Here is an 11,630-nt window from a genome sequence, read left to right on the forward strand (position 1 = left end):
ATCCTGGGGTCAGTTCTGGGTCCTTCACTCCAAGAAAGACCTTGAGGCTCTGGAGCGAGTCCAGAGAAGGGAACGGAGCTGGGGAAGGGGCTGGAGAACAAGCCTGAGGGCCCTGGGGGTGTTTATCCTGGAGAAGAGGAGGCTGAGGGGAGACCTCGTTGCTCTCTCCAACTCCCTGAGAGGAGGTTGTGGAGAGGAGGGAGCTGGGCTCTTCTCCCAAGGGACAGGGGACAGGACGAGAGGGAACGGCCTCAAGCTCCACTGGAGCTCCAACTGGACACCAGAGAGAAATATTTCATGGAAAAGGTCACTGGGAGCTGGTGGAATCTGCCCAGGGAGGGGGTCGAGTCCCCTTCCTGGAGGGGTTTAAGGGCCGGGTGGACGAGGCGCTGAGGGACACGGGTTGGGGATTGATGGGAACGGTTGGACTCGATGATCCGGTGGGTCCTTTCTCACTGGTGATTCCCCGAGTGACCGTCACTCCCGTCCCCTCAGACGCGCTGCTGGGCACGCAGATCGTGCAGCTGACGGGCAACGACGTGGACTCGGGCCCCGCTCTGTCCTACGCGCTGGAGGGCGACGGCGCCGGCACCTTCAGCGTCCCGCGCTACGGAGGAGCCATCGCCCTGACGGCGCCGCTGGACCACGAGCAGCGTCGCCGCTACAGCCTCACCCTCCGCGCCTCCGACAGCCGCCACCTCACCCAGGCCAACCTCACCGTCCTGGTGGAGGACGTCAACGACAACGCCCCCACCTTCAGCCAGACCTTCTACCAGGTGGGACGCGGTGAACCGGCTCGTCTTCCACTCCTGCCTGGCCCTCCAGGGCCGTCCAAGGCATGGAGACGTCTCGAAGGGTGGGTCCAAACCCATCCTGGCCCCTCTCTTCAGGGCACCGTGGAATCAGGGAAGTTGGAAAAGCCCATCAAGTTCATCCACACCAACCATCTCAGCCCCATCGTGATGACTGAACCATGTCCCCGGGTGCCACGGCCACATGGGTTTTGAGCCTCTCCAGGGATGGGGGCTCCACACTGCCCTGAGCAGCCTCTTCCAATCCCTGGAGGGGTTCAAGGCCAAGTTGGATGGAGCTGGGAGCAACCAGACCCTGTGGGAGGTGTCCTTACCCATGGCAGGGGTGGAACTGGATGGGCTTGGAGGTCCCTTCCAACCCAACTCATTCCATGACTCCAAGGGCTGATCCATGACAGGGAGTTGGAGCTGGATGGGCTTGGAGATCCCTTTCAACCCAGCTATTCCATGATTCCAAGAGTTGATCCATGGCAGAGAGTTGGAACTGGATGGGCTTTGATGTCCCTTCCAACCCAATCATTCCATGACTCCAAGGTCTGATCCATTGTAAAGAGTTGGAACTGGATGGGCTTTGATGTCCCTTCCAACCCAACTCATTCCATGACTCCAAGGGCTGATCCATGGCAGGGGTGGAACTGGATGGGCTTGGAGGTCCCTTCCAACCCAACTATTCCATGATTCCAAGAGTTGTTCCATGGCAGAGAGTTGGAACTGGATGGGCTTGGAGGTCCCTTCTAACCCAACCCATTCCATGACTCCAAGGGCTGATCCATGGCAGGAGTTGGAACTGGATGGGCTTGGAGGTCCTTTCCAACCCAACTCATTCCATGACTCCAAGGGCTGATCCATGACAGGGAGTTGGAGCTGGATGGGCTTGGAGATCCCTTTCAACCCAGCTATTCCATGATTCCAAGAGTTGATCCATGGCAGAGAGCTGGAACTGGATGGGCTTGGAGGTCCTTTCTAACCCAACCCATTGCATGACTCCAAGGGCTGATCCATGGCAGGAGTTGGAACTGGACGGGCTTGGAGATCCCTTCCAACACAACCATTCTGTAATTCCAGTGGCTGATCCATTGTAAAGAGTTGGAACTGGATGGGCTTGGAGATCCCTTCTAATCCAACCCATTCCATGACTCCAAGGGCTGATCCATGGCAGAGAGTTGAAACTGGCTGGGCTTGGAGGTCACTTCCAACCATTCCACGACTCCAAGAAGTAGAGGCTCAGGCTCCAGATGCTGAGGCCGTTGGGAATCGCACTGAGAGGCCCCGGGGGAGCCGGTGGCCCCGCGAGGAACCCGGTGCTGACGGGGGCTCCTCCTGTTCCAGGTGCTGGTGCCGGAGCACACGCCCGCGGGCAGCAGCGTCCTCACCGTCAGCGCCACCGACCCCGACGCGGGCAGCAACGGGGACGTCACCTTCCACCTGGCCGAGCCCAGCGCCGACGTCGCCATCGACCCCAACAACGGTGTGCGGGGCGGGCTGCTGGGGGGCGGGGAGGGGCCCCGAGGTGCCTCTGGGGCTGGTTCTGGGGCTGGTTGTGGGCCTGGCTATGGATCCAGCCATGGGGCTGCCTGTGATGCTCGGACCTGAATCACAGAATCCTAGAGTCATAGAATCACCAGGTTGGGAAGGACCCACCGGATCATGGAGTCCAACCATTCCCATCAATCACTAACCCGTGTCCCTCAGCACCTCGTCCACCCGGCCCTTAAACCCCTCCAGGGAAGGGGACTCAACCCCCTCCCTGGGCAGATTCCACCAGCTCCCAGTGACCTTTTCCATGAAATATTTCTCTCTGATGTCCAGTTGGAGCTCCAGTGGAGCTTGAGGCCGTTCCCTCTCGTCCTGTCCCCTGTCCCTTGGGAGAAGAGCCCAGCTCCCTCCTCTCCACAACCTCCTCTCAGGGAGTTGCAGAGAGCAACGAGGTCTCCCCTCAGCCTCCTCTTCTCCAGGATAAACACCCCCAGGGCCCTCAGGCTTGTTCTCCAGCCCCTTCCCCAGCTCCGTTGCTCTTCTCTGGACTCGCTCCAGAGCCTCAACATCCTTTTTGGAGAGAAGGACCCAGCACTGACCCCAGGATTCGAGGTTGGGTCTCCCCAGAGGGAGAAGAACCTCCCTGGCCCTGCTGGCCACGCCGGGGCTGCTCCAAGCCAAGATGCCCTTGGCCTCCTTGGCCACCTGGGCCCCTGCTGGCTCCTGTTCAACCAACCCCCCCAGGTCCTTCTCCTCCAGGTGGTTTCCAGCCAGACTTCTCCTCGTCTGGAGCTGCTCAGGGTTGTTGTGCCTGTGGGGCTGAGTGACCACACCGTTGTGGATCTGGTTTCACCGCGCGCCTGATCCCCACGTCCTCCCTCTCGCTCCTCAGGAACGCTGTTCACGCTGCGGCGCGTGGGGCTGTCGCCGCTGGACGTGGTGGTCGAGGCGCGTGACGGGGGTTCCCCGGGTCGCCGCGCTCGGGCCACGGTGCAGCTGGTGCCGCTGGACGCCAACGACCACGGGCCGCGCTTCGCGGCTCCCGGCTACAACGCCAGCGTCCCCGAGGACCTGCGCCCCGGCACCACCGTCCTCACCCTGGAGGCCGCCGACGCCGACGTCGCGCGCCCCAACGCCGCCTTCGACTTCGCCATCGTCAGCGGCAACGGCGGCGCCGCCTTCCGCCTCGAGAGCCGCGTGGGGCTGTCCGACGGGAGGACGCGGGCGGCGCTGGTGCTGGTGGAGCCCTTGGACTTCGAGGCCGTGGCGCTCTACAACCTGACGGTGTCGGCGTCGGACCGGGGGCAGCCGCCGCTTAGCGCCGCCGTCCCGGTGCTGGTCACCGTGCTGGACGTGGACGACAACCCCCCCGTCTTCTCGCGCGCCGAGTACCGGGCGGCGGTGAGCGAGGGTGCCGGGGCCGGCACCGAGGTGCTGCGCGTGGCCGCCCGCGACGCCGACTCGGGCCCGCGCGGCCGCGTCCGCTTCTCCATCAGCTCCGGCGACGGGCGCGGGCTGTTCCGGCTGCACGAGAGCAGCGGGGCGCTCAGCCTGGCGCGGCCGCTGGACCGCGAGGCGCAGGCGCGGCACGCACTGGTGGTGCTGGCGACGGACGCCCCGGGGCGGCACTTCGCGCTGGTGCCGGTGGCCGTGGAGGTGACGGACGTCAACGACAACCAGCCCTACTTCCCGGTGGCGGCGCTGAGCGCCAGCCTGCGCGAGAACCTGCCGCCCGGCACGCTGGTCACCACGCTGCGCGCCGTGGACGCCGACGCCGGCGCCTTCGGGGAGCTGCGCTACGCGCTGCTGGAGCAGGCGGCGGCCGAGCCCGGCGCCCCCGAGGGCCGCGACGCCTTCACCCTCAACGGCAGCTCCGGCGAGCTGCGCTCCCGCCTCACCTTCGACTACGAGCGCGCCAAAGCCTTCCGGCTGGTGGTGCGGGCCACCGACGCCGGCAACGCCTCGGCCACCGCCACGGTGCGCGTGCTGGTGAGCGGCGAGGACGAGTACGACCCCGTCTTCCTGAGCCCGGCGTTCAGCTTCGAGGTGCCCGAGGGCGCGCGCCGCGGGCAGAGCATCGGCCGCGTGCTGGCCACGGACGAGGACGAGGGGCCGGACGGGGTCGTGCTCTATGCGCTGGCCGAGCCGTCGCCGTACTTCGCCGTCAACCGCACCACGGGCACCATCTCGCTGCGGGCGGACGGGCGAGCGCCGGGCGGCGCCGGGGGCCGCGCCAAGCGGGAGCCGCGCGAGATCAGCCTGGAGGTGACGGCGCGGGGGCCGCTGCCCTCGTCGCGCTCGGCCTCGGCGCGCGTCACCATCGACGTCACCCACACGTCCTTCGGGCTGGCGCCCGACCTCGACCTGCTGCTGGTGGCTGTGGCCGCCTCGCTGGCCGTCGTGGTGCTCCTGGCGGCCGCGGCCATCGTCCTGGCGCTGCTGCGGCACCGGCGCGGCCGCCGCAAGCCCGAGGGGGACGCGCGGCTGGGCCGAGCGCCCGGAGGGTCCCTGCAGAAGCTCGGCCGCGACGAGCCGGCGCTGCCGGGCGCCGAGCACATTTACCACCAGGCGCTGCCCGGCTACGGCGCGGAGCCGTCCGGCACCTACCCGCGCGGCGGCTCCCTGGACCCCTCGCACTCGAGCGGCCGCGGCTCGGCCGAGGCGGCCGAGGACGACGAGATCCGCATGATCAACGAGTTCCCGCGCGTGGCCAGCGTCACCGCCTCGCTGCAGGAGCGCATCGCCGCCCGCGGGCCCGACTCCGGCATCCAGCAGGACGCCGACCAGCTCTCCGACGTCTCCTGCGAGCCCGGCGCCCTCGACGGCGCCCACTGGTTCAAGAGCAAGAAGGCGGCGGCGCTCCCGCCGGCCTCGCTCTACCGCGAGGACGGAGGCGGCGGCGCCTTCGTGGGCGTCCGCTGCGGGCTCGGCGTCTCGGCGGCGCCGCCGGACTACGGGTTCCCCGAGGACGGGAAGCCGGCGGCGCCGGGCTCGCTGACGGCGCTGGTGGCGGGCGAGGAGGAGCTGCGCGGCAGCTACAACTGGGATTATCTGCTCAACTGGTGCCCCCGCTTCCAGCCGCTCGCCAGCGTCTTCACCGAGATCGCCCGCCTCAAGGACGAGAGCTCCCTGCGCAAGCCCGTGGCCGCCAAGCCGGGCGCCGAGCCCCGGCCGCGCATCGACCCGCCGCCGCTCATCACCAGCGTCGCCCACCCCGGCGCCAAGTCGGTGCCGCCCAAGCCGCCGGCCGGCCGGACCCTGGGCTCCCTGCGCCGCTCGCCCATCAGCCACGAGGGCTCCATCTCCTCGGCCGCCATGTCCCCCAGCTTCTCGCCGTCCCTGTCCCCGCTGGCCGCCCGCTCGCCCGGCGTCTCGCCCTTCGGCGTCGCCCCCGGCCCCTCCGTCCCGGCCATCAGCGCCGACAACTCGCTGGAGGCGCCCGACGAGGCCGAGCTCAGGATTTAGAGACGGGGACGCCGGGATGGGGGGCGCCGGGATGGCTCCGACGCCTCCTCCCCGCCCGCCACGTCGACGCCTTCGGCATCACCGATCCCCGCGCCGGCTCCTCGGACCCTGGGATGGGGCCGCCGGACACCCTGCGGGACACCCCCTGCGCCCCAGGAGCCCTCGTGGAGCTGAAGGGTCTTGAAGAGCATCGTGAAGAGACGTCCCGATGGTGCCACACGTCCCGTCTCCTGTGTCCCCATCGCGTCCTTGGTGCTGGGGGGATGGGGATGGTGGCACCGAGGGACAGAAGGACACGGGACAGGGATGGTGGCACCGAGGGAGAGGACAGGGACATGGAATGGGGACACGAGACAGGGATCTGAGCAGGGATGGTGGCACCGAGGGACAAGATGGGGACATGGGACAAGGATGGTGGCACCAAGGGAGAGGATCTGAGTAGGGATGGTGGCACCAAGGGGCAAGATGGGGACAGGGGACATGGATGGTGGCACCAAGGGACATGAAATGGGGACACGGGACAGGGACCTGAGCAGGGAGGGTGGCACCAAAGGACAAGGCGGGGATGTAGGATGGGGATGGTGGCACCGAGGGGCAGGACAGGGACATGGAATGGGGATATGAGACATGCGATCTGAGCCGGGACGGTGGCACCGAGGGACAAGACGGGGACACAAGACTCCTTCCCGCTCCACTTCGACGCCTCCGGCAGCGCCGATCCCCGCGGCGGCTCCTCGCGGCGGCTCCTCGGACTGCGGGATGGGGCCACCCAGCGCCTGCCTTCACCCCTTCTCCCGACACCCACACTAGGACACAGCCCCTCGTCCTCCTCCCCGCGGATCCTCGGTCACCGAGTCACCGGGACCCGGCGGTGACGCCGATTCCGGCCCAGCCGGAGCGCGACCACGTGGGTTTTTTCCCACCTCGGAGTCGGATCCAGGGATCGTTTGGGACCCAGCGAGCGTCGTCGAGGGGACCCCGAGGAGCTCTCCCCGATGCGGCTGCGTCCCAGCCCTCCTCCCCGCGTCCCGGCTGAGCCCGGCACAGCCGCCTGTGGTGGCCACACCGGCTCCGGTGACAGAGACTGGAGCCCCGTGGGGCAACCGTGGCCACCGGCGGCACCTCCAGACTGGCCCCACTGCAGCCCAGGCCTCCCGCGTGGCACCTGGGACCACGGCGATGGGGCTGGTCCCCGTCCCTCGCCCCGCGGCGGCGTCTCCAGGTGGTGCCGCGGCATCTTCGGGGGCCCTCACCCCATCTCCAGGTGCTGCTGCAGCCCGGGGTGCTCCCACTGCATCCCCGGGTGCTGCTCCTGCATCCCTGGGTGCTCCCACTGCATCCCTGGGTGCTGCTGCATCCTTGGGTGCTCCCGCTGCATCCCTGGGTGCCCTCACTGCATCCCTGGGTGCTGCTCCTGCATCCCTGGGTGCTGCTGTGGCATCTTTGGGGATCCTCACCGCATCTCTGGGTGCTCCTCCTGCATCCCTGGGTGCTCCCGCTGCATCCCTGGGTGCCCTCACTGCATCCCTGGGTGCTCCTCCTGCATCCCTGGGTGCTCCCGCTGCATCCCTGGGTGCCCTCACTGCATCCCTGGGTGCTCCTCCTGCATCCCTGGGTGCTCCCACTGCATCCCTGGGTGCTCCCTCTGCATCCCTGGGTGCTCCCGCTGCATCCTTGGGTGCTCTCAATGCATCCCTGGGTGTTCTTAATGCATCCCTGGGTGCTCCTGCATGCCTGGGTGCCCTCACTACATCCTTGGGTGCTCCCGCTGCATCCCTGGGTGTTTCTGCAGCCCTGGGTGCCCTCACTGCATCCTTAGGTGCTTCTGCTGCATCCCTGGGTGCTCCCACTGCATCCCTGAGTGCTCCTACAACCCTGGGTGCTGCCACTGCAGCCCTGGGTGCCCTCACTACATCCCTGGGTGCTCCCACTGCATGCCTGGGTGTTTCTGCAGCCCTGGATGCTGCTCCTGCATCCCTAGGTGCCCCCACTGCACCCTTGGGTGCTGCTTCTGTATCCCTGGGTGCTCCCACTGCACCCCTGGGTTCTCCTGCATCCCTGGGTGCTCCCACTGCACCCCTGGGTTCTCCTGCATCCCTGGGTGCTCCCACTGCATCCCTGGGTGCTCCTGCATGCCTGGATGCCCTCACTGCATCCCTGGGTGTCCTCACTGCATCCCTGGGTGCTGCTCCTGCATCCCTGGGTGCTCTCACTGCATCCCTGGGTGCCCTCACTGCATCCTGGGGTGCTCCTGCATGCCTGGGGGTTCTTGCTGCATCCCTGGGTGCCCTCACTGCATCCCTGGGTGCTGCTGCATCCCTGGGTGCTCCCACTGCATTCCCAGATGTTTCTGCACCCCTGGGTGCTCTCACTGCATCCCTGGGCGCTCCTGCTGCATCCCTGGGTGCTCCTACATCCCTGGGTGCCCTCACTGCATCCCTGAGTAGGAATGGTGGCACCAAGGGACAGGACAGGGACATGGAAGGGGACATGAGACATGGGATGGGGACATGGGATGGGGATCTGAGCGGGGATGGTGTCACCAAGGGACAGGAGAGGGACATGGGACAGGGATGGTGGCACCAAGGGACAGGACAGGGACATGGAAGGGGACATGAGACATGGGACGGGGACATGGGACAGGGATGTGAGCAGGGATGGTGGCACCAAGGGACAGGAGAGGGACATGGGACAGGGATCTGAGCATTGATGGTGGCACCAAGGCACAAGATGAGGACATGGGACAGGGATGGTGGCACCAAGGGACAGGAGAGGGACATGAAAGGGGACATGAGACATGGGATGGGGACATGGGACAGGGATGTGAGCAGGGACGGTGGCACCAAGGGACAAGATGAGGGCTTGGGACAGGGATGGTGGCACCAAGGGACAGGAGAGGGACATGGAAGGGGACATGAGACATGGGATGGGGACATGGGATGGGGATCTGAGCGGGGATGGTGGCACCAAGGGACAGGAGAGGGACATGGAAGAGGACATGAGACATGGGACGGGGATCTGAGCAGGGACGGTGTCACCAAGGGACAGGACAGGGACATGGGACAGGGATCTGAGCGGGGATGGTGGCACCAAGGGACAGGAGAGGGACGTGGGACAGGGATGGTGACACCAAGGGACAGGAGAGGGACATGGGACAGGGATCTGAGCAGGGGTGGTGGCACCAAGGGACAAGAGAGGGACATGGGACAGGGATGGTGGCACCAAGGGACAGGACAGGGACATGGGACAGGGATGGTGGCACCAAGGGATGGGACAGGGACATGGGACACGGATGGTGGCACCAAGGGATGGGACAGGGACATGGGACAGGGATCTGAGCGGGGATGGTGGCACCAAGGGACAGGAGAGGGACGTGGGACAGGGATGGTGGCACCAAGGGATGGGACAGGGACATGGGACAGGGATGGTGGCACCAAGGGATGGGACAGGGACGCAGCCCAGGGCCCCGCGCGGCACCGGTGACACCAAAGCCCCCGTCCCCACTCCTCCTCCACCCCCATCTCCTCCCAGCGTCCCCGCGGGCGCCCCCAGACCCCGGGGACAGGGACACACGGACGGGTCCCACCACGCAGGGTCGGACACACGGCTGCTCCACCGGGACCGGGAGGGGGGACCCAGGGGGGACCCCAACCCAGCGCCGAGCCCCCCGTTATTTATTTGGGATGCGGGGCCGCAGCCAAGTGCCAACTCCGAACCGATGCCTTAATAAACCACGTTTGTACCGAGCCGGAACCAGCCCCGGGGGGCTCAGAGCGCCTGCAGGGTGGGAGAGGGAGAGCAGTGAAGGGTTGGGTTGGGAGGGACCTCAAGGATCGTGGGATCACGGAATGGGTTGGGTTGGAAGGGACATCAAGGATCATGGAATCACAGAACGGGTTGGGTTGGAAGGGACCTCAAGGATCATGGAATCATGGAATGGTTTGGGTTGGAAGGGACCTCAAGGATTATAGAATCATGGAATGGTTTGGGTTGGAAGGGACCTCAAAGATCATGGAATCAGGGAATGGTTTGGGTTGGAAAGGACCTCAAGGATTATGGAATCATGGAAAGGTTTGGGTTGGAAGGGACCTCAAGGATTATGGAATCATGGAAAGGTTTGGGTTGGAAGGGACCTCAAGGATTATGGAATCATGGAAAGGTTTGGGTTGGAAGGGACCTCAAGGATCATGGAATCAGGGAATGGTTTGGGGTGGAATAGACCTCAAAGATCATGGAATCATGGGATGGCTTGGGTTGGAAGCGAGCACAAGGATCATGGGATTCCTAGAATCATGCGGTGGTTTGGTTTGGAAGGGACATCAAAGAGCATGGAATCATGGGATGGGTTGGAAGGGACCTCAAGGATCATGGAATCATGGAAAGGGTTGGGTTGGAAGGGAACTCAAAGACCATGGAATCATGGAATCAAAGAATGGGTTGGGTCGAAGGAACCTCAAAGACCAAGGAATCACTGAGATGGTTTCGGTTGGAAGGGACCTCAAGGAAAATGGAAACATGGAAAGGTTTGGCTTGGAACGGACCTTAAAGATCATGGAATCACGGAATGGGTTGGGTTGGCTCTAGCCAATCCCACCAAAACTCCATTCCTGCCCCAATCTGGGAGCAAAACCCAAACCCTGCACCTCAGGACCCCCCAAAACCCCCACCCTGCACCTCAGGACCCCCCAAAACCCCCACCCTGCACCTCAGGACCCCCCCAAAACCCCCACCCTGCACCTCAGGACCCCCCCAAAACCCCCATTTTGCACCTCAGGACCCCCCAAAACCCCCACCGTGCACCTCAGGACCCCCCAAAAACCCCCACCCTGCACCTCAGGGCCCCCCAAAAACCCCACCCTGTACCTCAGGACCCCCCAAAAACCCCCACCCTGCACCTCAGGACCCCCCAAAAACCCCCACCCTGAACCTCAGAACCCCCAAAACCCCCACCCTGCACCTCAGGGCCCCCCAAACCCCCACCCTGCACCTCAGGACCCCCCCAAACCCCCATTTTGCACCTCAGGACCCCCCAAAACCCCCACCCTGCACCTCAGGAGCCCCCAAACCCCCCATTTTGCACCTCAGGACCCCCAAAACCCCCACCCTGCGCCTCAGGACCCCCCAAAACCCCCATTTTGCACCTCAGGACCCCCCAAAAACCCCACTCTGCACCTCAGGACCCCCCCAAAACCCCCACCCTGCACCTCAGGACCCCCCAAAACCCCCATTTTGCACCTCAGGACCCCCAAAAACCCCACCCTGCACCTCAGGACCCCCCGAAAACCCCCACCCTGCACCTCAGGACCCCCCAAAAACCCCACCCTGCACCTCAGGACCCCCCCAACCCCCCATTTTGCACCTCAGGACTCCCAAACCCCCCACCGTGCACCTCAGGACCCCCCGAAAACCCCCACCCTGCACCTCAGGACCCCCCAAAACCCCCACCCTGCACCTCAGGAGCCCCCAAAACCCCCATTTTGCACCTCAGGACCCCCCAAAACCCCCGTTTTTCACCTCAGGACCCCCCAAACCCCCACCCTGCACCTCAGGACCCCCCAAAACCCCCACCCTGCACCTCAGGAGCCCCCAAAACCCCCATTTTGCACCTCAGGACCCCCCCAAAAACCCCATTTTGCACCTCAGGACCCCCCAAAATCCCACCCTGCACCTCAGGACCCCCAAAACCCCACCCTGCACCTCAGGACCCCCAAAACCCCCATTTTGCACCTCAGGACCCCCCAAAATTTCGGGATCCCCTCCCCCCCCCCCCCCCCCTTAGGAGAGCCTCGGGTCACGTGACCTTGGTGCCTAGTCCCCTGTCACGTGACCCCAGCCGCAGCCGCTGCCTCCTCCGAGGTCACGTGACCTGGGCTCGGC

General features: G+C 65.2%; 2 protein-coding genes across 2 annotated transcripts in view; both read left to right on the forward strand.

Moving 5' to 3' along the window:
- DCHS1 (dachsous cadherin-related 1) overlaps positions 1-5,823 on the forward strand; it is a 54,861-nt gene extending 49,038 nt beyond the window's left edge. The window contains exons 19-21 of the mRNA XM_069881673.1: positions 496-776; positions 2,142-2,280; positions 3,181-5,823. Coding sequence (XP_069737774.1) covers positions 496-776; positions 2,142-2,280; positions 3,181-5,753 — 2,993 coding nt within the window. The 3' untranslated portion in view covers positions 5,754-5,823. The remainder of the gene's footprint in view (positions 1-495; positions 777-2,141; positions 2,281-3,180) is intronic.
- Positions 5,824-6,114: 291 nt separating this feature from the next.
- On the forward strand, positions 6,115-9,506 carry LOC138734123 (apomucin-like). Its single transcript, XM_069881695.1, has one exon. It carries the CDS (start codon positions 6,933-6,935, stop codon positions 8,454-8,456), a length of 1,524 nt encoding a protein of 507 aa, XP_069737796.1. The 5' UTR covers positions 6,115-6,932; the 3' UTR covers positions 8,457-9,506.
- Positions 9,507-11,630: the final 2,124 nt, after the last annotated feature.

Source organism: Phaenicophaeus curvirostris, unplaced genomic scaffold (genome assembly GCF_032191515.1).
Source record: "Phaenicophaeus curvirostris isolate KB17595 unplaced genomic scaffold, BPBGC_Pcur_1.0 scaffold_59, whole genome shotgun sequence".
NCBI lineage: Eukaryota > Metazoa > Chordata > Aves > Cuculiformes > Cuculidae > Phaenicophaeus > Phaenicophaeus curvirostris.

What these genes read in the sequence shown, in the direction of transcription:
- LOC138734123 (XM_069881695.1), top strand. Translation starts at nt 6,933, where the DNA reads ATGGGGCTGGTCCCCGTCCCTCGCCCCGCGGCGGCGTCTCCAGGTGGT.